Here is a 25,275-nt window from a genome sequence, read left to right as displayed (position 1 = left end):
TGAGATTCTGTTCATGGAAGAGGTAGTGAAGCGATATGGGAAGAGATCTGGGGTGCTTTATAATCTTGAAAGAGTAAGGATTGGATTGGCTAATGGGAATTTCAGTGAATTGTGATTATAATTATGTAACTAATTAATTTCAGTGTATTGTGATTATGTAACTAATTAATTTCAGTAATATATATACACATTCTTGTGTGTGGATCATCAACGTGATTAGCGTTTGATTTGAATATAAGAGATTAAGTGATGAAATATTAGTGATGTTAAAACGGGCTCAGAGCCCGCGGGCCTAAACGGGCTCTGTATAAAAATTTCAGCCCGTTACCCATTTAGCTACAGTATAAAATAAAGGGGTTTAAACGGGTTAACCCGTTTAGATCCGCGGGCTTAGCGGGTTCGATCAAAATTAAACGGGTTACCCGTTTATTATATGTTCTCGTTTTATTTTCCTCCAAACGACGTAGTTTTTGTTTAGGGTTTTGATCTGTTAATTTTTTTGCCGTCATCGCTTCCTCTTCCAAGTTAAGTCTTCCAAGATCACATGGACGATTAAGAATTTCTCCTCTTTGCAATCGAAGAAAGTTTATTCTGATCCATTCGTAGTTGACTCCAAATGGTAAGAAAGCTTGGTTCTCTAATGTGTTCGTTTATTATATTATTGCTTTTGGTTTATACGTCATGGTTTTTGCAAATCCGTGGAAGCAATTCATTTTTGTGTTAGGGGAGAAATGAGCAAATCCTTTTTGTGTTAATTCGTTTGTGGAATTGGATTTGTGGGTTATTGAGTTTTTGATATCTAGGTTTGTGTAACGTTGTGTTTTTCATATTTGGGTTTGGTGAAGGAGGTGGAGGAGAAACACCGAGACGTGAAAGAGGTGGAAGAGAAACAATCTTCTCAAAAAAAAAAAAACATATATAATGTAAACGGGCCTAACGGGCATACACAGGCCTAAGTAATTAAAACGGGTTCTAGATATACGGGTATCAAATTTAAACGGGTTTAAGTGGGTATTCCATTAAAGGGGCAGGGTCTAAACGGGCAGGGCCTAAACGGGCTCGAGTAGCCCATTTTAACATCACTATGAAATATATAAAAGGGACCAAAACTTTAAGCAAACTAGATTTTAATATTATTTTTTTTAAAACAACACCAATATAGGGAATGCACAATTAAACTGATTTAACAAAAATTGGTATTATGCAATCTTAATAGTTATTAATAAACTCCAACAAAATCTGGAAAAAAATGTGAATTCCGAAAAAAGAAATGTTTTACACTGCGGGTTAAATTATAATAATAATGTTTATGGATTATAAATATTTAAACTTTATAAGAATTATAAAAAATTTAACTTTATATAAATTATAAATATACTATATTGAGTTAATCTCAGAATTATAAATGTTTTTTGACTGAGAAAAAAAAATGTATCATTTATAGAGTTAAGATGCCAAATACATATTTATCATGTATTGAGTAAATCAAATTTAGTCTTATATGAGTAATATCAAAAATGTTACTAACTTTGTGACAATAAAACTAAATTTGTGTAAATACAGATTTTTGCAATTTAACATATGCACAATACTAAAAAAACAACAATATTTTATGGAAATTTTTATTTTTCCACGGGTCCGAACCTAGACTAAAAATAATTATAAATATGTGATGGGAATTAAGGTTAATATTAGTACAATTATATATTTTTGCGGGTTGGTATAAAAACACAAGCAAAATATCTTAAAACTTAATCTTATATAAAAAGAGTTATAAACCAACACTAACCCGCTCCATCACTCTCATATACAAAACTAATTAATTTTTTTTTTCAATAACTAAGAGGTTCTAGGCAAAACTAACTAATTACAAATTAGTGGTAATGTTTAAGTAATATTATATAAACTACAAAGTGTATTATACATATTCACAGATGTTTACTTTCACAACCAACTAATTTTAATTGATTAAATTCCAAAATAAAAGAATTTTGATTAATTATTCCAAATTAAAATAATAATTTGTATATAGATAAAGCAAATAAATTACAAATATCTCAATATTATTATAAAAACTTTTTAACATATATATATATATATATATATTTTCAACTTTGAGAAATATATATTTGATCCAACATTATATTTTTTAGTAAATTATATAAAATATATATTAAAGAAAAAAACATAGTCCCGCGGTATACCGCGGGTTAAAATTTAGTAGTGATATTATACGTTGTTGTTGAACTCAAATTGGAATATGTAAATCAGCCGGTGTGTGTGGCTTCAACAACTCCTTTGTAATGATCTTCCAATCAATAAAAAGCTTGTTCGACGAAAGGAAAAAAAAAAAAGTTTAACTCAAATTGAACCGGACACAGAATGAAAAGAGTTGAAAAAAACCGAAATTTCAATCATCTTCTCTGTAAAGGTAGACTTTTTTTTGCCAAATTGAAGCAACTGACGACATCTTCATTCGAATTATCTAACCGAAAATGTCATCAATATCAATCGCTACTCAACATCTTATTGACTAATGATCCAAAACCAACTAAGTATTTCGTCTAGACAAATCAGATACCTTTACTTCTCATATCCATCCATTATACATGCGATTCAACCTTTTAGAATCAAAGCAATGTTCTCTTCCTTCTTCCTATACAATCTTCTTGCATAGATAGTTTCTCTTAAGTAGAACTTTTCGGATAGAGTTGCTTTGATAATACGTAAATGTAAACCAAACGAAAGTAAAGCTAATGAAATCTCATCTCACAAGTACATAATATTCTCAACATAACCAGGAAAACTCAAAATCTCACGAGTTCGCTTACCAATCCCATAAACACGTCTAAATTCATCATCAGCAATTCCTTCGATATCCACTCTTCGTATGCTCTCTCTTTGAAAATCGTAATACCAAACACTAAACGGTATAGATGACTCTAACCGTGAACCAATCATCATAAGCTCACCCGTACGAATCTCTCCCTTAAGGTTAACGTAACCCTTAAGTACATCATACAAGTCAGAAGGTGGGGCACACCTTGTTACAGACCACTCTTGTTTCTCAGCATCTTCTAAAATCCACAATACCACCTTATTGAATCTATCATATTCTATACCGCCCAATTTCCCGTTGTAGTTTAGAAGAGAAAAAACGCTAATACATGTTTTTTCGGGTGGTTGAATCAGGTCCAGCTTCTCAGATCTAACATCGAATCTAACTATTATTACTGAGCTGCTTTGAGCTGTATAGTATAAAGCACCATTGATGCAAATTTTCTTCACGGACATCGTAATAATATCTAATACTTTGGGTGATTTCAATCTTTCTCCACTCTTTTTGTTGAGATTGCAGTGTGAAAATGTAATGCTCCAGTTGGAAACCTTTTTTCCCACGCATAGCGCGGTCACGATTGAACATCATTACACACAACACTTTGTATTGATCTCCCAGCGGATCGTATCCGAGACGTGCGTACACTTGTCTCCCGTTGGAGACAACATCCGGCAGTTTCACTATCTGTCTAGTAGTCGGATTACAAACCGCGATCGAAGAGTCACGCGTGCAGCAGACGAAACCGTTCACGGGACGAGATCTGATGTAGTAGACCAGATCCGAGATCGTCATGTCGTGTCTGGCGACAACCGTGGAGGTTCTGTCGTTTCTTTCGTGTTCTGGAGCTGAGAAGATGAAACGTTTCCGAGAATCGAAGTGTTTGAAGGTGAAAAGGAAACAAGGTCGAGTCTTTGACCTAACCAGAAACGAGTCGGCGAAATCTTTACTGCGGATGATTGAGAACCACAGCTTCGACACAGCTTGGAATCGGATGAGGGCTTCCCCAGGAAGTCTAGAGAGTATCTCTAAGGTGAGATCAAGAGGGATGAATTTTTTGGAGCTTCCGTGGAGGCGCTTACGTGAGGGAGACGATCCTGAATCTTCCATGGCCGCTCGTGGTGATGAATCGTTGTGATGATCCACACACACAACCCTAACAAGTAACAACTACAAAATTGTAAAGATGATGTTATTCACTCATGTAACAATATTTACAATTTTTAACTATACATTACTAACCCATTATGTTGATGACAGGCCCATCTAAAGTTGACTATCTCATTATGTTGCTGACAGGCCCATTAAATTGGTAAAATTGAAATTTGCATTTGGTCGATGCATTGCAGAAGGGTACATCTTTGCCTCTTTGGAATGGCCGAGGCAGTTGTAGCATTTGGATTGCAGAAGCTATGGGAGCTACTAATTCGATAATCGAATAGGTTAAAAGGAGTCCATAAACAAGCTACATAACTACAAAGCGATCTGAGACGGTTAAAATCGTTTGTGAAAGATGCATAAACTAAGAAGAGAAAAAGCGAGAGAGTGAGAAACTGTGTCGATGAGATTGTGTATGATGCTGAGGACGTAATGGAGATTTTTCTTATCAAAGAAGAGAAGCGTGTAAGAGAAAGAAGAGGGTAACCAAGTCGCCTTGGTCCAGTGGTAAATGAAAAAAGTCCCGTCACCTGGGTTCGAGTAGCATTCGCCACCGGGGTTTGAAATTTAACATGGTTTCCCGCCCCAGGAGATTAGTTTTGGGCCTAGGAAGCCTTTATCACTCCTGAGTAATAATAAAAAATAAAAAAAAAAGAACAGGGTTTAAGAAGCATTTAAAGAGTGTTTCTTGTGTTACATTTGCTGACCAGGAGTTTGGTTCACAAATCAGAAGTATTATTACTAGGATATCCAAGGTAATAGACAATATGGAGACATTTGGAGTGAGAGAGGTCATCGACAAAGAAGAAGAAGAACTAGTGGAGATACGACTATCTTTTCCTAGCGTTTCTGAAAGCAGCCTTGTTGGTGTGGAGCCTAGTGTTGAAGAACTAGTGAGTCATCTTGTTGGTGAGGATGAGTCGTTTAAACTACTTGAAACCGAGAAATGTTTGATTGTCCTTGATGATATATGGAGCAGTGCAGCTTGAGAGCTTATAAAGCCAGCATTTCCACATACATCAGGTGACTCTTCTTGACCATGAATGATACTTTTTTATGTAGAAGATGTTAGAAAAAAAAAGCCATTATCTCATTGGTTTCTAAAATTGAAACATGGTCAACTTTCCCAGGTAGCAAGGTATTACTCACTTCTAGAAATGAGGGTGTTGGTTTGCATCCAGATCTTAAAGCCGTCATCTTTAGGCCTAGATGTCTAACTCATGAAGAAAGCTGAGAAGTTTTTCAGAAGATAGCTTTGCATTTTATGGAAGTAATCAAATGCTATAGGTATGTCGATTTATGAGTTTGAAAGGTCTTTGCAGTTTATGGAAGTAATCAAATGCTAAAAAATAACGTGCTAAGAGTCTTATGTTTTGCAGAGTTTCAGGTTGATGATTTATTGGAAGAGATTCAACAAATGCTCAAACATTGTGGAGGGTTACCATTAGCTGTGAAAACTCTCGGAGGGTTGTTAGCTACAAAACGTACTGCGTCCGGGTGGAGAAAGGTACATAACAATATTGGATCTCATATTGTAGGAGAGATTGGTGAAAATGGCGGCTTGGTAGTTTGGTATTCAATGTGTTATCTTTGAGTTATGAAGATTTACCTTCTCATTTGAAGCACTGCTTTCTTTACCTTGCCCATTTCTCGGAAGATTATGAGATAAAAACAGAGACATTGTTCAAAGACATTGTTCAATTACTGGGTCGCAGAAGGAATAGTGATGGTGCATAATGAAGAGGATTATAGCTGAGGATTATTTGGAGGAGTTGGTTAAAAGGAGTATGGTATTAGTAGGGAAGAGGAACACTGTAACATCAAGAATTCAATCTTGTCAAAAAAAAAAAAAAAAAAAAAAAAAAAAAAAAAAAGAATTCAATCTTGTTGTCTGCATGACATTGTTAGAGAAGTCTGTTTGCTTAAAGCCAAATAAGAGAATTTCATACAATTTTTCAATGCTCAGGTGATCTATCACCTGCTGTATCCACCAACAGATCACACAGACTCGTTGTACATTTGACTGATGATGACGAAAATGAACCTAGTATATTTCAGCAGAGACAGATTCAAAACCCCAAAGCAAGGACCCTTTTGTATATCACTAGAGATTTCAGTCCTTGGATATTATCAACTGCAGGTTTTCGAGGTTTACGATCACTTGGAATCTTGGATCTCTTTGGAGCGCGATTCAGAAGACGCAAGTTACCTAAGGGAATAGGGAAGCTCATCCACTTGATGTACCTGAGTTTGAAAGAGACAAACTTGTCTGTGTTGCCGTCTTCTTTGGGGAATCTGGTGCTGTTAGTTTATTTGGATTTAGAGATTTACGAGACAGTTGTTCACATACCAAATGTTTTAAAGAAGAAAGAAGCTGATATATCTTATGTTACCCGATGAACTAAGCACTAAAACAAAGTTGGAACTAAGTGCTTTAGTGAAGTTGGAGACCCTCAAGAACTTCTCGCTACATCACAGTAGTGTAAAGATCTCACCAATATGACCAAACTAAGAACTTTGTGGATCTGTTGTGCCTCCGTTAACCCTGGAGAGGAAGTTCTACTTTTGTCGCTAGGTGAATCACTGAAACAGTTGGAGGAGTTGATGTAATACAACAAAAGAAACGGCCAGGTCTAAACCGTGAAGATTTATGCAGGAGCCTTTGTTTCAGGTTTTCTAAGACTCAACCAGTTAAGTTTGCATATAAAGATAGATAAGTTACCTAATGAACTTCAATTCCCTTCCCGGATCGCCTTTTTTTCATTATCATCTTGTGACCTAACCGAGGATCCAATGCCAGTTCTCGAGAAGCTACATAGCTTGGAAATAGTTAGTCTAGAACTGAATGCTTTCAGAGGGACGAAAATGGTATGCTCAAAGCCGGTTTCCCTAAATTGCACACTCTAGAGTTTTCGATACTTGATAACCTTGAAGAGTGGGTCGTAGAAGATAAGTCAATGCCGTGTCTTTGTCATTTAGAGATCAATGACTGTAGGAAGTTTAAGAGTCTTCCTGGTAGATTAAGATACATCAATACTTTAGAGGAGCTAAGAGTAGGATGGATGAAGAATGAATTCAAGGATAAGTTAATCCAAAGCGGAGAAGATCACCACAAGATACAACATGTATCTTATGTTGTGTTTTACAATTGCGGGGACGAATAAGAAACAAGTACAAGATCAAAGATCTCAGTTTTTCAAATACATCTCCCCCCTTCACAAGGCACTGGACAAGTCACACGATGCTCGACCATTTTTGTTTCTCACGTTTTCAGCACAAACTTGTTTTAGTACTTTTTTGATAAAATAATATAAAAAGTATAATACTTCGAAAATACGATAGTTATATTTTACATATGTTACCTTAGAACAAGTTTAAGCACACAAATCACACATTGACATCATACTAAAAAAGGGTTATTAGTTGAAAATAGCATGCCACTTTTATAAATGTAACTTTGTTAAACGAAAAGAAAACTATCACATTTAAACCAACCTAACCAATCCAAAATTGTTCACGAATCACAGCAATTACATCACGGTTAAGCTTTAACCAAAAATATTTCAGGCCGTTAGCGAATTTGATTTTTTTGGTCTACGTTAAACAATTTTATACATTACAATAGTGACGTGTACAAATCGAAAAGTTTTCTATTTATCGGAATGGGCGGCCTTTCTTGATTTTTCAAATTTGAAAATTTCTATTATATAACAGAACAGAACGTTAAATGGCCCGTTGGAGAAGATCGTCTACAAAAATCAATCCCTCTCTGTTCTCTCTCATAGTTTTGAAACCCTAAAATTCTCAATTCCCAAAAAATATGTCTCTCTAGAAGTTGAGTCGCGGTGCTTTTTCTGGCGACCTTGTTTAAGCCACCAGTGATCAGGATCTAGAGAGGACGTTGCTATCAATATATCTGTTGAAGATGAGTAGCGGTGATTGGGCCACAGAAAATTAGGATCTACAAATTGCGCTCTCTTAGTCTCCGGTTATTACACGAGAGAGCTGGTTCCGATTTATGTTTATCTGTTAGTTGATTCGATTTTTTTTTTGAGATAATTATAAAATACATACGTTTTTGAAACATATTTTGTAAAGTATTACGTCTACTATTTACAATTATCAGAAACAACGTTGACCACTGTTTGCAACTGTTCTGTATCCTTTTTTGTCCCTCACTCGCTTACAAAATTACCTACAATGCCATTATACACTAAATTGTTTGATCCCATTATCTTCTTTCGTTTAACCCTAAAACGAAACGACTCTATGCTCTTCAATTGGTGAGACTGTAAAAACGTGGAGCAAAGGGTAAAACCCCAATTCTATTATATTCCAAGCTTTCTGATGACGAAAGAACCTAAGAGGCGTGTAGGCTTGCAATCACCTGTTGCCGGTAATTCGCGGTCGACTAGAAGACCAGAATGGGAGAAGGCGAAAGATTCGCACTCATCGGCCCACGGAAAGGCGACATCGTGGAGATCTGCCGGCGAGAAGGTTAAAACTTCCTGAGGAAGGTTTGTTAAATTTATGAATATTTTGCTATTTTTTCTCAATTGCAATAACGGGATTGGGTTCATTTGCCCACCTTTACTACTTTCTAACTGATGATTGCCGCGACTGATGAATTCCACAGCCGATTCAGCGTCGGCGGATTCTGTTCATTGGAATCCTAATCTCCCCTCTCGTCTATTTGCGGTTGATCGGATACTCGATGGTGCTCCGCTCAATATTCACTCAAAACCCGAGTATTTGGGAGTCTTGGTTGAACTCCTAGATGGATCTAAGGCCTGGAACATTATTAGGGCCTTGCAATTTGGTTTACTTTTCGGTATTCCCGTCGGGAGATGTTCGCACTCGGCTAAATTGATTCATGGTATGTTGTCTCGTCAGCTGGTGACTAGTAAAAAACATGAATTGTGGTTTGTTTATGGAGGATATCCATTACCTTCAGAGGCTCCAGTAGTAGAACACCACGATCCTGCCTACTTGTCTGTATGGAATAGGATTTTTGGATTTAAGAAGATTGTAATGGTTCAAGATGTATTGGACATGCTTAGGGCTGATATGTATGCTGAACCCAAAAACCGCCTTTGTCATTGGAAAAAGTTGAGCCTAGCTTTGATTGTTTTAGTGGATGTTGTCGTTGTATGCAGCAACACCTTAAGTGGTTGTGTTTCTGGAGAATATGTCGCGATGTTACATGATGTCGATTTCTTCCTCTCATACCCATGGGGTCGGTTGTCTTTTATTCACACATTGTCTTGTTTTGGTCCTGTTCATGGGAAGCACGATCCATTTGATGAAGGTAAGAAAAGGTTAGCACAGCAAACATCTTGCTGTTACGGGTTTCCACTGGCTTTCCAACTGCAAGTACTCAATTCCAATCCTGCGATATGTTGTCAGTTAAAGGACCCATGTGATTTAAGAAACTTCATTCAGAGATCTTCCGATTATGTAGCCAGCCCTAGTCTCCTTCGGGAGTCTGATGTCAACGAAGCTGAAAATGACCCCAATGTGAGTAAAAATTTAGTACTTGCTGATTTCAGTTGTGTATTACATTTGTCTTTTTATAAGTTTGATATGTGTTTCATGTTATCTAATATTGAGCCGTCTGTTTTTTTTTTTTTCAGTTGTCTGTTGGATTTACTGTTTTCCCAGAGTTTGTAGTCAATGAAACTGACCTCGCCTGGGATGAGGAGGAGAGTGATACTAAGGTGGACAACATCCTGTCCATGTTATACCGTGGCCACAAGTTCACACCTTCTGAATGGCCAGTTGGTGATTTAAATCATGTTAATATGCCTCCTCGGGATACAGAAGGGAGAGGGGATGATGTTGAGCCTGATGACGATTCTGATTTCGTCGATCTTACCGAGGATCCACATCCTATGAAAAAGGTTAAAACTCGTAACCATCCTATCCAACTTAAACCGTGCACCAGATCAGCCACCAATGCCAAGGAAGCTGTCAAACCTGCTTCTAAAAGAAGTGAAGTTGTACACAGAGAGACCAAAAATCCTCCTGCCTCTTCAGGTACTTCAGCCGAGTTAAAGCGGCAATATGGGATGGATCAGTTTGTAACCCATCCTGATTTGGCTGAATTAAAGTCTTGGATTACGTCACAGCTAGACGTACAACGCGAAAATATTGTATATGATATGCAGCATCTTTTGGCACAATCTCGTGAAACCATGGGTACTCGAGTGGTGGGGAATGAGTCGGTTAAATCTACTACACCAAAACGACAACCTGAAGATGCCCCTGCAGTTCAACCTTGCCATAGTGGTAGTCCCCCAAAATTCCACAAATTCGATAAACCCGACGGTTGTTCTCCTGCCCAGACTGTTGCCCCATCCACTGTTGACGAGAGGTGGTGTTTTTATGGGACTGCTAAAGACATCAGTGATGAAATTCCTCATGACACCAACCAGGTCTGTATTGTTACTCCAAATATTAGATCATAGTTTCAGCGTTTTCCACACTTTTATCGGTTCCATGTGCTTAACAAGCTGAACACCGTCTGATATGGCAGGGAGATGGATTTGGCTGCGACAATCAGAAGCCATTTGAATCATCTTTTGACTGTAGTACTGATCATACGGGTGTACCAACAACATCAGTGCCACCGCGAACTTCCCACTCTCCGGTTATTTACATTATATTAATCTTTACATATAGTGTAAATCTTTTCATATAGAGTATATCTTGTACCAACAAAATCTTTGCACCAACAACATAAGTTTCATCGTCTTCCTACTCTGTACGGCTTTCTCCACACACTAATTAGATACGTCTATTTTCCCTCCTCAGGTTATTGATCAGGTATCAGCCCCTATTCCAGATGAAAATCAGGATCTTGAAGATTGTAGTGATTTTGTGGATGTAGTTGTTCCGGACAGCATGGATGCTTCCCCTGTGTTAACTCCTTCTACACCAGCCACACCTGTTCAGGTTTAATTATGTTCTTCCGCGTTATTTGGTTGTTGCGGTAAAATACTTGCTCTCACAGCTTTTATAATTATGGTTTAACAAATCATTTCAGCCTGTCAATGAACCAGACAATCCTGGAAGTAGCGAGTATGTCCCAAAATACCGCGACCTCTCTGCGATCGTTGCCGTTGGGCCAACTTACTTTGTTCATGAAACAACTAAACCTTGTCTACCTTTACCACCAAAACGGATTCCTAGACGTTCTTACCTGCTTGATGACAAAGATTTTGTTGGGGACCCTTGGATCTGAGCTCTTTTTAAAAGCCGTAAGAAAAAACCATCATACTCTCCATTCCCCCAGGTGGATGAATCTGAGTTCCAGAAATGGAAGGTTGTACTTGATGAGAATACAGATCAGTAAGTAATTTTGTGTTTTGTTTTAATGTTTCAAACAATGAATTAGGTGTATCCATTTAAAACATTGTACACATTTGGTGTTTCTTAGGTACTACACCGTATGCACTGGGCACAAACTCTCAAAACGACATTTTTTAGACATTGCAACGAAAGAAAAATGGATCACAACAGAGGTAACATTATCTGTCACATATTACATATTACATATTACCTCTCCTTAATTTATATTTTTCAAACACAACATATACAGGTCATTACTTCAACGCTTATGAGGCGTAGGGGATCAGCTTTTGCAGCCAAAAGGGTAGCCTTTCTCGACCCCTGGTTTGTTAACTTACTTGTTACACATCATGAAGATTTTACCAAGAGTGATAGAGAAGGACAATTTCAACTGGGGGCAAAAGTATCGAGGCTTATGTCCAAGGGAAGTCGACGGGCAAAATTATGAAGTCTGCATTCTTAAAAGATGTTGATGTTGTCTACGTCCCCATGAACTGGGGTTCTACTCATTGGGTCGGTTTGGTCATCAACCTCAAGCTTCGTCATATTGAGATCCTTGACCCCTTCATTGAACCTTTCACCGATGATGTGGTAGCTTTTCAAATGGCCCTGGTGGTTGAAAGTCTGCCTTGGCTTATAAAAAGGTTCGTCAAGTCTGAATTCTGTGGAAACCTGACTACTACTCCTTTCAAATGGTCTCGTTCCCGTGGTTTATACAACAACAAGGGAGATGGTGACTGCGGTCCTGTATCTGTTAAGTTTATGGAAATGCACACGTTTGGACTTGGATTGTCTAAAATGGCTGCCCTTTCTGACGATGTTGTTGTATGCATTAGGAAGTCGCATGCAATTGACACTTTCATGTCTTTTGTAGATGGCGAAGAAGAAGTGTAAAATTAGAGATAATCTTTCTGTTTCTCTTTCTGTTTCTTGAATTAAACGTTGTTGTTTATCGAACTATAAATCTTTTCTTACCTATGATTTGTAGACTTAATATTTAACTTATTTTTATAGTACAGTACGCTTCTGCAAAGACTGTACACACATACAAGTATGTACACGCATTGTACCCACACTAGAGTACGCTCCTGCATAAAACGTACCCATTCATTCGTGTACGAATAAAACTCTTTACGATTTTATCTGTACTTCTCCACGCACCGTACTTCATTTGCGCTGGAAAGTGCTGGGTTAGCCATCCTCTTGTACCTCTGGACAGTTCTGGGTAACCCATCCTCCTGTAGAGCTGTACATGGGTGGGTTAGGCATCCTCGCTGTGGATGGTTGTTCATACTATCCCGTCCAACTGTATAGTTAAATTTGGTTACAATTCTCTATAGTTTTTGGAAATGTTTCTTATCATTTTAATAGGAATATCAATTTTTTTTTTCGGGTTAACACAGCTTTTCTTACGATATTACTATTTTGCAATTATTTAAAACAATTAAATATCTCGAGGTAACATAATTCTCAGTAGGGGGAGTTTGAGATATTACCATGAGACCTATTATCATATAAACTAGAAATAAACTAGACAGTACACCGTATGGGTCCCAAATAATCATAGATTTGCATGAATGGTATCCTTACAAAATCTTTGCACCATATTCAGTAATATTGCCAACACTAATATTTCTATCAGTCTAATCATATGGAGAGTCATGCCTTGGTTTTGAGAAAAGTGAGATCACGTGTAGTAAATTAAATAGAATAGCATAATAAACTTAGTTAGATAAAGATAAGGGTGATTGTTCAACGCGATAGTGGACCAAATGTTCAAAACTTAGTTAGCTAAAGTTAAGGCTCATTGTTAGTGAGGTACAATCGTTAAAACCAATAATTGATGGTGATCATGAATGCACCCTTTACTTTTCAACAGATAATGATGAATATGTGTGGGATAGAGATTCGTTACACATATTTCCATTTAATTGTTAATACACTAAATGTTACATTAAAATCCAGAAAACAAATAAATGGAAAATACATATTTGCGAAACAAAGAAATCGTTTTATCTTTGTACACGCAGATTTCTAATATTTTACTAATAAACAACTTCATGAAACCCTAAAGGATCTCACCGATTTTTTTCCACAACCACCAAAGGTGACAATGGTTGTCTAAGATGTCATAGTTTTTGTAGAGTCGATAATGGCGAGTGAATTCCAAAAAACAAATATCAGCATAAGGAGGGGAAGGGAGCAACAGACTTGAAGGATAGAGATATGAATTTCTGTACGAGTTCTTCCGCGCAGATAAACAAACTTAAACTTAAACACCATGAATACAAGTAGTTATCTATTCTTTTACTTCAACATATCTCCCAGACGACCGTTTAAACTTGGTCTTCCGTTTACAGATAAACAAACTTAAACTTAAACACCACTTTCAGACTATGGATAACCCTGTACCTGTTTTCCTTGGTAAACCGACTTCCAGACGACCTTACCACTGTTTCGAAGCTACATCTTAAAGGGTTTCCAATGGCTTTGAAACTATGGATGTTGGCTTCTCTGCCAACATTAGAATCTACTTTTGCTAGATCCGATAATGCATTAGATTCTTTTCCTGTTTGTGGCAGCTATATATCTACTTCTCAGCCTCCTTATGCTCAACTCTTGAGTATAGAAAGAGAAACTGTTAACGTAATCAATGTTCTTGGTGAAATCAATGAAGAAAAAGATGATCTTCTGCACTTGTTGAAGAGAGAATACATAGTTTCTGAGTTAGTATGGAACAGAGGTTATATACTTGCTCAAGAATGCTTTTCTCAGCACCAAGAAGATAAGGAAGTTGGTAGAGAAGTGGGTGATGCTCAGGAAGTTTCACCTAGCCTTGAGGATTCCACCCACCAGTTGGGTGATGAGGTTTCCGTGGGTGATGAGAGAGGAGTTGAGGTTTCCGTGGATGATGATAGATGAGTTGAGGTTGATGTGGGTGATGATCTGTCCATGGACAAGATCCAAGATGAGAGTGGTCAGTTAGACGCAAACTTATTAGTTGAAGAATTCCAACAGCTTAGACCTCTTTCAGACATATATGCTGAATCTTCTGGGGGAGAACCCCTTATAGGAGAAACTAAGACTTCCAATCTTGCATTACCCTATACATCGAGATATGGACGTGTGAATAAAGCAATAGTTAGATACTCTCCTAGAGGTAAACCAACAAAATCTCGCAAGGTCACAAAGGTAAAACTAGTACAAGTGAATACTTTTTTGTGGTTTGGTACAATTTGCATTTACATGTGGTTTGGTACAATTTGCATTTACCTATGTTATATTTTTTTGAATTTGCAGGATTAGAGAGAAATGATGGATCAGTGAGACTCTGCAGTTTAGGAGGTGGTGGCGTGTCTTTCCAGTCAAGTCGATGTCCTTGAAAAATTGTGTTTTGATTGATATCTTGTTGGTTGTTGAGAACATGTTGAATGATGAAGGATGTTCCTATCTTTTTTCTATGAATTTTCTTGTAGAAAGATTTTGTTTTGTTTTGAAAGATACGAAGTAAGTGTTTGGTTTGCAGGAAACAAACAACTCAGTTTTACATCGTTTTACTAGTAATACAATGGCAAGGAAAATTACATAGTATTACAGAGTTGAGAGAAGACATGCATTGACAATCAGCAGCTTTTGGTTAATTAGCAGCTTTTGGTCAGTTAGTTGAGAGAAGACACTCGGATACAAATGAAAGTTCAAACAAAGAAGGAACAAAATTAAATCAAGAATTCAAAATCACCTCTTCATACTCTTCGACCAAATAAGGCCTCTCAGGTTTAATTTGAAAAGAATGACAAGTAGAATATCCACCACTTGCAACTCTTCCTCCCTAATAAAACTTTGTTATTACGGAGACAAAGACAATATTACGAAGTACACAAAGACAAACAAAAAAATTAACTTAAATAATCAACTCACCTCAGGAGCACTCGTCACCTCATCTCGAGCAATTTCACAGATAAAATTTTCATATCGCTTAGTCCACTCCTCAGCCACGAATTTGTAGTAAGATTTGACAGATTTCCAATTTTTGTTTTTGTGTTTGCTCAGTTTCAATTTACCCCCTTTCTTAATATTTGGCCACAATGTTTTGACTTGCGACTTCTCTAATCCTAATTGCTTAAAACACACATCTGGATGATTATACGCACCTTCATTAAAGCACGAACATGGTGTGGGTGAAAAGACCATAGGCAACTGAGATGCATACTTCTCTGACAGTTTAAGGTCACGATTATTGTAAGGCTGCCACACCACCTATGAAATTATTTAATGAAATATTTAGTTAAAAACGATATATATTCAATTTATAACGATATATATATATATATATTCAATTTATATGTATTTAAAAACAGAAACAAGAGTTTAAGGTCTTACGTCTTTTTCTTCCATCTCTTGAAGCTGCTTTTGGTAGTATCCCATAGACTTTACGTTCTTCGTGTCTTTATTCGGTTTACTCAACGCCTCCATCCACCCCAAAATCAAGGGAAATCCGGATGGTAGAGAATATAGAGGTGATGATCCACATCTTTCTCTAAGGCATGGAAACCGCTCTAATGCAAAAGCCTATAAGAAAAAGATAAAGAACAATAATTGTCATTGTACATCATTGATTTATTATGAATCATATTAATTAGCTTTTGTTTTTTAAAGAACTTACCGTGAGAGCGTACGAGAAACCACATAAGCTTGTGAAATTCCCAACTTTCTTCACTTTTTCTAGAGATTCTTCAATATTCGCCAACATAGCTGCTCCCCAAGCATAGTGGTTGACATTATTCAATCCAAGAAGTGATAGGTACATGGGAGAATAAGAGCTGCTGTTGTTTGGGAGAATGACTTCTCCTAACAAGAAGAGGAGATAAGCCTTGAAATAAGGCTCTAAGTCAATCTCCTCCCCTTGTGGTACCATCTCAAATTCCAGCTTCAATCTTGAGAGATCAATACCGGACTTCATCATTAATGACTCAGCCCTCTCTTCAGTTATCTGAAAACGATGTATGATTGTATCCTTGATGTTTTCACTCTCTAACCCTGAAACCTGTATTCAAATTGGGCATTAGAAATTGAATAACTAAAACTAAAGATATGTTGAAGTAAAAGAAAAGATAAATACATGTTCTCCTCAATATTGGACCAAGCAACCACCATCGTTCTTCAGCCACAAGTGTTAGGATTTATAAAAAAACTTCTTCGGGTAGATCCGGCATCTTCGGTGTCTGTACAAACATTTTGTTGGTACAGATTTTAGAGATTGGAGTTTATACTTCAAAGCCACAATTGGACCAATGTTTATATTGCAAACCCTTTAAACAATAGACAATGGAATCCTATTGTCTTGTATTCGAACCGTACACATAAATTTTTGTACTCTCAAAATGTGGACGGCTTGTTATCCATTCGACTTAATATACACATGTAAGTAACCATATACAATAACCGTACATACAAAATTCTGTACGGTTCATGATACTCAAGTTCCCGTACACACACTTGGATGTACGGGTAAGATTCTTTATTATTAAACAATTTACTTATGGGTGTGTTACTTTCGACCCTATATAGGGTTTGCAAGCAGTGTACAATGAATGTTTATGAAATAAGAATCTTTCATTACCTTCTCCTTACTCCCATCTGAAAAAATACATAATGGCCCACGGTAGTCAATCGTTCCCGTTGCTAGATCTGCCCGACGATATTATCGCCAATATTGTGGAAAGGATTGCCAAGGAAGATTGCAAGTTGCTTGCTCCTATATTGAAGTCTGGCCAGAGGGGGAAGCATATCGTCCACAGAGATGATGTTCTGAAGGAGGCGTCTGTTTCCGCTCTATTTAGCTATCCTTCTCACATCTACACATCCTATCATCGGTCTGGTCGATTTGCAGGACCACGAATTTACCGTCCCTTCTTCCAGAAATGTCTCAATGACGGGAACAAGATAGCTATTTACAAAGAAGGGTTAATGGTTGTGGCTGTAGAAAAGGACATAAAACATGGGATGGCCATACTTATCAGAAATGTTCCTGAAGCTGCAGATGTCACTTTAGCTTGTGCTATGCTTTCAATTTGTGACGGGAATGAGGACTTGGCCGTCTATTACCTGCACCTCTTTGGATCTAATCACCACCCGCTGTTGTCTGAGGGTGTGAGGATTTGCGGGGATGAATTGATCCAGGACTTTCATATCACCCTCATATCTGACAGACTTAAAGGTCTCCACTTCCAAATTCGGATTCTCCAACTGTTATCCACAAAAGTTTGAGTTATTATTTATTATAATAAAGGGTGTGTTACATTTTTAGTTCTTCGTTCTTAATTCCTTTTCTCCTAATGAGGAAGTTTTAATAATTACACCCACACAAGTTCTTCAATAATATTATTTTTTTTACAACTTGCCAATGAACATAATCAAGGTCATTAATATAAACAGAATGTGCTACATAAAACTTTTTTTTACAAGAGCTCGTTGATACGCAACACGAACTCATAGATGTAACATCCTTCGCAATAATAAGCGTCGCTATGGTACTCAGTACAATCAGGTGTGTATAATTTCTCTGTTTCAGGAAACTCCCATAAATAACTGAATGTTTCTTCCATCGGCGGATCAAAACTATTCAAAGTATCCACTAGTTCTTCACACATATCTTCTAGGACCCCCCGAGTAGATTTCATGGTGACGAAGACCCGCATATATGTCAAATATTTCTTCAAAAGCGGCTCCAGCAATATCACCCATACCTGCACACATTTGAAACCTAGCATACACTATAGTTGCCTTGGAATTGGTGGGGACAAATTGATCTAGGAGGTATATAGACCCGTGAACATCTTGTTCCTTTGTTATAAGTCTAATTGATTCGTAATATATTGCCATTTCATTCTCAAAATCCAAACAACAAGTAAACATATTCCTACCAATCTCACCTTCGTCTATGTTCTTAGGGGTGTGGCACAAGGTGGAGATGTTGGTTGACTGTAATACCTCCCTTGACAATGCCAGATACCTTCCTCGTTTGTTACTCCTTATGATTGGACCAAGAAAATAAATATTTTTTTCCTCGAGCTTCTTCACTATTACCAAGTAAATATCATCTGGTATATCTGATAAAGACATACTCAAACCTCTCTAGTTTTTTGGTATGAAGTAAATATCATCTCTGGTATCTGATTGTTATTGGTATATTTATACTGAAAATTTCTACCATGTATCAATCTTCTTTGACCATGACCCACGTGTATAGATCGTCTCTCATCCTTTTTCCCCCGACTATCATTTTCTCCAATCAATATGTACTTCTCCACTACATGTATTTCATATATACTGAAGATGATTTTGTACCCTATACATGTGTACGGAATAAACATTACTTTAAACATTTTTCAGATTAGCCACTATATTGTGGATAAGTACAGTATGTTTATATACTATATTGTGGAATCACATATTAGCCCATATACTCACTCAACCCGTACTTCGCCATTAAAAAATTAATGTACTCATACATCAGTGTACAAAATATATGAAGTACAAGTGAAAAACGGTACTTAAGTGGCCCCCCACTAAAAAACAGGTCACTAAAACATGTTTGTACTCCCCGAAATGTTTTTATTTCAGACGCATCAATTTTGAGAGTATAGCATGAAACTCGTACTCTGTTGCGTGAGTACGGGTTCAAACACGTACTCTGTTGCATGTGTACGACTTTTAAAAGGAGTACTCTGTTGCGTGTGTGTACGGCTTTAGAACCCATTATATACCAAAAAATTTAGAGATTATACGATTACATCAAAACAGGTGGTCATTTAGAGATTATACGACAAATTTAGATGTTATACGATTAAATCAAAAAAGGTGGTCATATGTTTTCCAAACTTCTTGGAAATACCTTAAATACCAAGTTCCCCAAAAAACCATTCACGACTTGTCCACTTCACCAAAAAACCTCAAACTCCTCAAAATCAACATCATCATAGAGGGGCTGTGCACGTCACCCTGTTGTGTCCAAACCCACCGCACCGTCCACACTTGTTTGGTTGTCTCGACTTTTTATTCCCCTGCAGTTAGTCAGTATAAACATTCAAATGGCAAAACAATTATTATTTATGTTTATTATACTACAGTTGAGAGGCAATTCTTACCGAGTACTCCCCTGCAGAATGTATCCGCAGCTTCGGTGGTTTTCCTGGTGGTCTCCTTGAAATCGGAGGCATCATGCACAAGAACCTTATTTCATATGGGAAATTTACTTTCGCTGGATCTTGGACAGGCATTATAGATCCTGCTACAATTGGGGACCATATGGGGATCTTATGCATCTCTCCAACTAGTGTCCTGTATTCCAGACCCCTGTCATGAGCTGCAGCCATTGCGTGAAAGCATGGGATCTTCAACTTCTGAAACTCCAGGCAGGTGCAGGTTCAGTTTTCCAATGATACAACGAACTGCTTTCCATCTTTTGCTATAACCTCGAAATCCCATTGTCTTACAGCAAGGACACTCATCCCTAACCCACCCTTGAACTGTTTTAACAGCTGCTTCTCTACCGCTATAGGAATATCACCAACAGTTCTTGTAGTTTTTTTCCTACGTGATTCAAACCATCTAGCTAGCATTTTCCTAATAAACTCCAGCAAAGCTAAGACTGGACTACCCCTAGCTGGTATTAAAGCATTGTCAGCTATGTTAGATGACATTAGATTATACCTCTCTCCTGCAAAATGAGCTCTGCTCCAATTCTCCACTCTAATTTCTTCCAAATATTCCCAACATCATTTATTCCTTTTTTCAATTCTTGCATACTCAGTCTCGAAATTCTTCTTTCTGTACATGTTCCCTGCCTTCCATACCAGCGATGGTAGTCCACTTTTTTTCTTATACTTGCCTTTAACATTCCTTTTTATGTGGAAAACACATGCTCCATGATGTGACTAGGGAAACACCTCTGAAATAGCTTTTAAAAGGGAAACATTTCTATCAGAAACAAATGTTAGATTTGCACCATCACTAACTATTTCACTAAGCTTTTGCATAAACCATGACCATGAATCATCGTTTTCACTGTCGACCACACTAAAAGCCACAGGAAATATCTGGAAATTTTCATCATGGCAGCTTGCAGTAAGTAAACATCCCCTATATTTACCAAACAGGTGTGTCCCGTCCACCACCACAACCCGTCTCACAAATTGTAGATCCTTAATACTTGCACCGGAAGCCAAAAACATGTACTTGAATCTATCCTCTCCCACCTCTCTCTCCAAATGGTACACCGTTCCTGGATTAGCCACTTGAAGGACATGGAAATACATAGGCAACAATAGGTACATATTCTCATATGTACCGTTAGCTGTTACAATTGCTAGTTCTTTGGCTTTCCACCCCTTCCAGTAAGTCATCTGGATGTTGTGTTCTGCCAGTACTATCTCTGGTAAGTCTCTAGTTCTTGGTACACAATATGCCTTTGCATACTTTTACCTCAGTAGTGCGGCTACTACACGGGATGTGGCATGTGATGAGAACTTGCTACGCATTTGTACATCACAGACATGGTTTAGCTGTGTCTTTCTCACCTCATATTCCTCTGCCCCCCCCCCCTACCTAGTGAGCATACACTCGCAAGTCACAACCTTCCTTATCATAGCATTCAACAACCAATGAGTTCTTTTCAAACCGTGTGAATTTGAATCTAAATAAACGACTTATTGCATATATAGACAAACCAACCTTGAATTCCTCTTGGTTAGCAAATGTCCTTCCAACGTATATGTTGTCGTCTTCCTGAGACAAATCCACATGCACAGCCTTCTTGTTCATATCCTCCTCATCAAACATTGGTTCTAGGTCTTCAAACCCATAGATATCGTGAATAGTTATGCCTTTCTCGAAACTCTCTCTTAGCTCCCCCATAACGTCCCTACTCCCTGGATTTGGATAATCCACCCCCATCCAGCTCACCTTTCTCCCTTTCTTTGATGTCGGGGGATTACCAAAACCCTCATCGTCGTTTCCCTGCATTGATTCACTGATTGTAGGTTCCACCAAGTTGGCACCCGAAACGTACACTGCTTCATCATCCTCCTTTTCACTTCCTCCATAACTACTAAATTCTGAGTCTGAACCAACTCCACTGTCGTCCCCACTTTCCCCATCTTCATTACCTCCTTCTCCTTCTGATTCCTCCGCTTCATTCATCAACACCTCTATACTCTCAACGTATTGTACCAACAATTCATCTCTCAAATCACTACAGTCCCCAGTTATTTCCTTCCCCTGACGTCTTAATCCTTGCTCAACGCTCTCTACATGGGTCAGTAGTACGGCTTCACTTAAACTTTCCTCAGAGGAAGGTGCAGTAGTATGGATACATGAGTCACTACGTGCTTTAACTCTAAGCTGTTCCTCAACGCTCTCAACATGACTCAGTAGTACCTCTTCACTTAAACCACCCCCCCCCCCCCTCATCTCCAACAATTTCTGTATTGTGATTCTCCACCTCAACTTCCATCCTTCTTTCCATTACGGGATGACATCAAGTCTCCATAGTATCCTACTTTCTCATACACTTTATTGGTCACACCATCTCTAATTACATCAAAAATCCCACCCTCCCTAACAGTGTGTACAACTTCCATTAATGTTTCTAATTGTAACAAACAAATTTATGGATTTGTCTACAAGACTGCGAGATTTGAAACACCTGAACTCTCTGTCGTCTCTAATGACCGTCGGACCAGGCGGTGTACCATGCATCTGAGCTAGTGTGTCCTTAAAGAGATAGCTTAATTCTATAAAATTTCCCATTTTATCAATCTCGTACATCTCCTTGATTTTGTCTTCTTAGCTCTTCAAACACTTGACACTCGTCAGCCGTACACACCTACCGCATAGAATTTTGTTCATTTCGAACTCCCACTCCCCTTGCTTGACAGTATCCACCACCCGGACTGGACGACGACAGCATCATCCACTACCTTTTGAGTACATTTCTCCGATCAGTAAGCAAGTAAGTACCAAAAATCATGAAACAAAATTAATCATTTCTTATAAACTTACCTTCCATGTCTCCTTTCCGTATCTCTTTCTTAATCTCGTTTATTCCTCCTAACTCTTCCCAATGAAATCTTCTTCTATGATTTTACTGGCCCCATGAAAGACATTACCACAACTATATACGCACTGTACAAGCGTTTTGCTTTAATATCTGCCTCGTTTTAAGTTAATTTCGATTTCTGGCCAACAAATGAAAAACACCCATTTTTTAAGTTTCCAGACCAAAAGCCCAACAATTAATTCAAACCTGGCCCAATAATAGACACCCATTCTGTCCTGGCCCACTTTCAACTTCTCTGCTTCCTTTCTTCTCTCCTCTTGCGTCTCTCTCTCCTCCTTCTTTCGCAAAACCATCGACAGGGATTATTATGTAATCTTACACACAATCTTATATCCCACTCAGATTTCTATCTCTATTGCATTCTCTCTCACAGAACCTACTTTTCCAATTACAAATAGTGAACATACTATATTGCTAAATAAGTTTCAAAAATGTACTAAAAGTATAACACACCCTTATAATTATTACCAACGTAGCCTTGGTTTGGTTACCTAGATATATCATTTTGGTTTGATAGAATAAATACTTTTGTAGGCGCTTGGACTGAACATTATTACAGAATATATCATAGGATATATCTATCCAGGGTATCCAGTTGCAAATATGTGCTTTAAAGTATATGGATACATAAGCATACAACAAGCCATCACTTTTCTTCAAGCCTTCAAACTTTGTCACTACATGAACATTCCACCTAGAACTATGTTCATGGCACATGTTACACTCTCTAATTTTCAACTACTGTAGACCACTCTCTTAACATTACTAGAAGTTACATTTTTCGCTGATAAGTGATCGGTTTCAGATTGTTGGAACACTCATCTCATGTTTGGTTTACCTTACAAAAACTTGGTGGCTAATGGAGACCATCCCCAACATATGTGATACTAAGTCTTTTATGATGCATCTGTGATATGGGGACTAATTGGACCTCAACGAGAGCACTCTCAACCCTGCTCAAACCCCTGGCAATGCTATCCTTCGGGTAGACATCCTCACCGCGGTGATTATCGCAACTTTGGCTTGTTCAATGCCGCTTGGTCTTCGATCCAAGACAGTGGCTACTTTCTCTTCCATCGACTTGCTCTTGAAAGATGCATCGTTATTGCTTGATCTCACAGGTCCCAAAACCCTTGCTAAGATTTGACTCATAGATCTCAAGTCTACAATTTTGATGACCCTTATCTACCTCTATCTCTTTGTTGTTTTGGCTTTGGGGATTGTCTGTCTTTATTGTGTCTTAAACTTTCATCCTTACTTTTATATATATATATAATTCTACAAATGCATTTATTATAATTTATTGGTGTGGTTTTGAACGATTTCTACATGGATATTTTTTTATTGATTTAGTAGATGAATTTATTATTTAGTGGTGGTGGTAGCAAATTCACCCCCAATTGTTAGTAAAATAAAGAAGAAGAATCAATCTGGTAGAGTTAAGTAGACACAATTGTTAGTAAAAGAAAAAGTACCAACACTTATGATGAAACAACAGGATCATTTTTTTTCTTTGAAATTGTGTTTAGCAGACGTAAAACCTTAATTACGAAAGCACATCTCAATTTACTTACTAGGTTGAGTCTAGTGTTGCACGAGATTGATATATTAGTTTGTTTTTTTCTGGTCAAAAGTCATAAGGACTTAATTTTTTTTTTTTTACTTTTCGAGAGACTTAACAATTTCAAGATCCTACCAACAAAGTCTATTTGTGTTGGGTTTTGGAATTGTTTTATTTGTATTCAATTATATAGTTAATTTTAAATGATCAGCTTATTTTTTTCTAAATTATGAACAATTTAAAAACCCCTTTTAAAAGTTTAAATTATTATATTATTGATGATTTTCTTAAATTTTAAATTGTATTACAGTTTATATTATTTGTATTCTACAATTGTCTAGAATTTGTGATTGCAAAATAGAGTGTTGATCTTTTGAGTTCCTCGTAATTCTTTTTGCATTTAGATTGTGGTATTCACTTTCAAAGAAGACGTAGAGTGGTTGTGGGTTGGATGGTCCAAATGATAGAATAGATGCGTATATAAAATAGAATTATTCATGAAATGTAATTTAAAAATTGGTTATGTTTCTGAAATGTGGATTGTTGAAATATGGGATTGTGTAGCTGATGTTGTTTTGTTGTCGGTGTTTTGATTTTTAGAATGAGGTGGGTGTGTACATGTGTTGACATTGAGCTTGCTTTTTATTATAATGCTTAGAAAATAACATCCATTGGTAATATTTAATTTTGTTACAGATCTTGGGTTTTTTCTTTTGGGCCGTTTGTTACTTTGGTGATGTTGTTGTTATAAAGTGAGAATTACATTTATTTGATTAAATGTGTTTTATAGATAATTTAATTATATTTTTTGTTAAATAGTTTTTCTGGAGATGTGTCAAGTTCTAAGGTGACACATGTCAAGCTCTAAAGTAAGTTTTAGAAGTGTAAAGCCTACTTTATTTTATTTTATTTGATTTGAGCTTTATATTAAAGTGTGAGTTAAACTTATATGATTAAAAGTGTTTTATTTGTGATTTAATTGGAGATTTTTTTTATATCAAATCATGGGTTAATTTGAATGTGTTTTATTTATGGTTAAATTGGAAATATTTTTGTTCATGAAAAAATGTGTTTTATTTATGGTTAAATTGGAAATATTTTTTTAATTTTATATTAAAGTTTGATTTCAATCTATATGATTAAATGTATTATTTTTGGATTAATTGAAAATATATATTTTTAAAGTTTTATATTTTAAGTGAGAATTATATTTATTTGATTAAATGTGTTTTATAGATAATTTATTATATT

The 25,275-nt window shown here is 37.0% G+C and overlaps 3 protein-coding genes and 2 pseudogenes across 6 annotated transcripts; 2 read left to right on the top strand and 3 right to left on the bottom strand.

The window, feature by feature from the left end:
• Positions 1–2,558: 2,558 nt before the first annotated feature.
• Positions 2,559–3,980, bottom strand: LOC104738364 (F-box protein At1g30790-like; annotated as a pseudogene).
• A 210-nt stretch (positions 3,981–4,190) lies between these two features.
• Positions 4,191–7,158, top strand: LOC147929817 (putative disease resistance RPP8-like protein 2; annotated as a pseudogene).
• Positions 7,159–7,728: 570 nt separating this feature from the next.
• On the top strand, positions 7,729–12,377 carry LOC104738363 (uncharacterized). 4 transcript variants are annotated; one of them, XM_087482079.1, is made up of 10 exons: positions 8,344–8,511; positions 8,631–8,870; positions 9,151–9,302; positions 9,401–9,511; positions 9,628–10,428; positions 10,530–10,643; positions 10,808–10,948; positions 11,040–11,344; positions 11,433–11,517; positions 11,595–12,377. In XM_087482079.1, the coding sequence occupies exons 3-8, from the start codon at positions 9,183–9,185 to the stop codon at positions 11,235–11,237; spliced, it is 1,485 nt and encodes a 494-aa protein (XP_087338205.1). In that variant the 5' UTR covers positions 8,344–8,511; positions 8,631–8,870; positions 9,151–9,182; the 3' UTR covers positions 11,238–11,344; positions 11,433–11,517; positions 11,595–12,377. The 4 variants fall into 4 exon arrangements, with proteins under 4 accessions (XP_019090576.1, XP_019090577.1, XP_087338205.1 ...); XM_019235032.2 differs by having other exon boundaries at positions 7,732–8,511; positions 9,151–9,511; XM_087482078.1 differs by having other exon boundaries at positions 8,370–8,511; positions 8,631–9,302.
• A 3,335-nt stretch (positions 12,378–15,712) lies between these two features.
• On the bottom strand, positions 15,713–16,557 carry LOC147929816 (uncharacterized). Its single transcript, XM_087480734.1, has 3 exons — positions 16,537–16,557; positions 16,008–16,388; positions 15,713–15,913 (listed from the first exon to the last, which is right to left on the bottom strand). Exons 1-3 carry the CDS (start codon positions 16,555–16,557, stop codon positions 15,713–15,715), a joined length of 603 nt encoding a protein of 200 aa, XP_087336860.1.
• A 3,723-nt stretch (positions 16,558–20,280) lies between these two features.
• Positions 20,281–20,748, bottom strand: LOC147929815 (uncharacterized). The gene has a single exon (XM_087480732.1). It carries the CDS (start codon positions 20,746–20,748, stop codon positions 20,281–20,283), a length of 468 nt encoding a protein of 155 aa, XP_087336858.1.
• Positions 20,749–25,275: the final 4,527 nt, after the last annotated feature.

The sequence above is a fragment of the Camelina sativa genome, chromosome 13 (assembly GCF_030686135.1).
Source record: "Camelina sativa cultivar CO46 ecotype springtype chromosome 13, ASM3068613v1".
NCBI lineage: Eukaryota > Viridiplantae > Streptophyta > Magnoliopsida > Brassicales > Brassicaceae > Camelina > Camelina sativa.
Note: the sequence above shows the minus strand (reverse complement) of the source record. Positions and strands in the feature narration are given on the sequence as shown.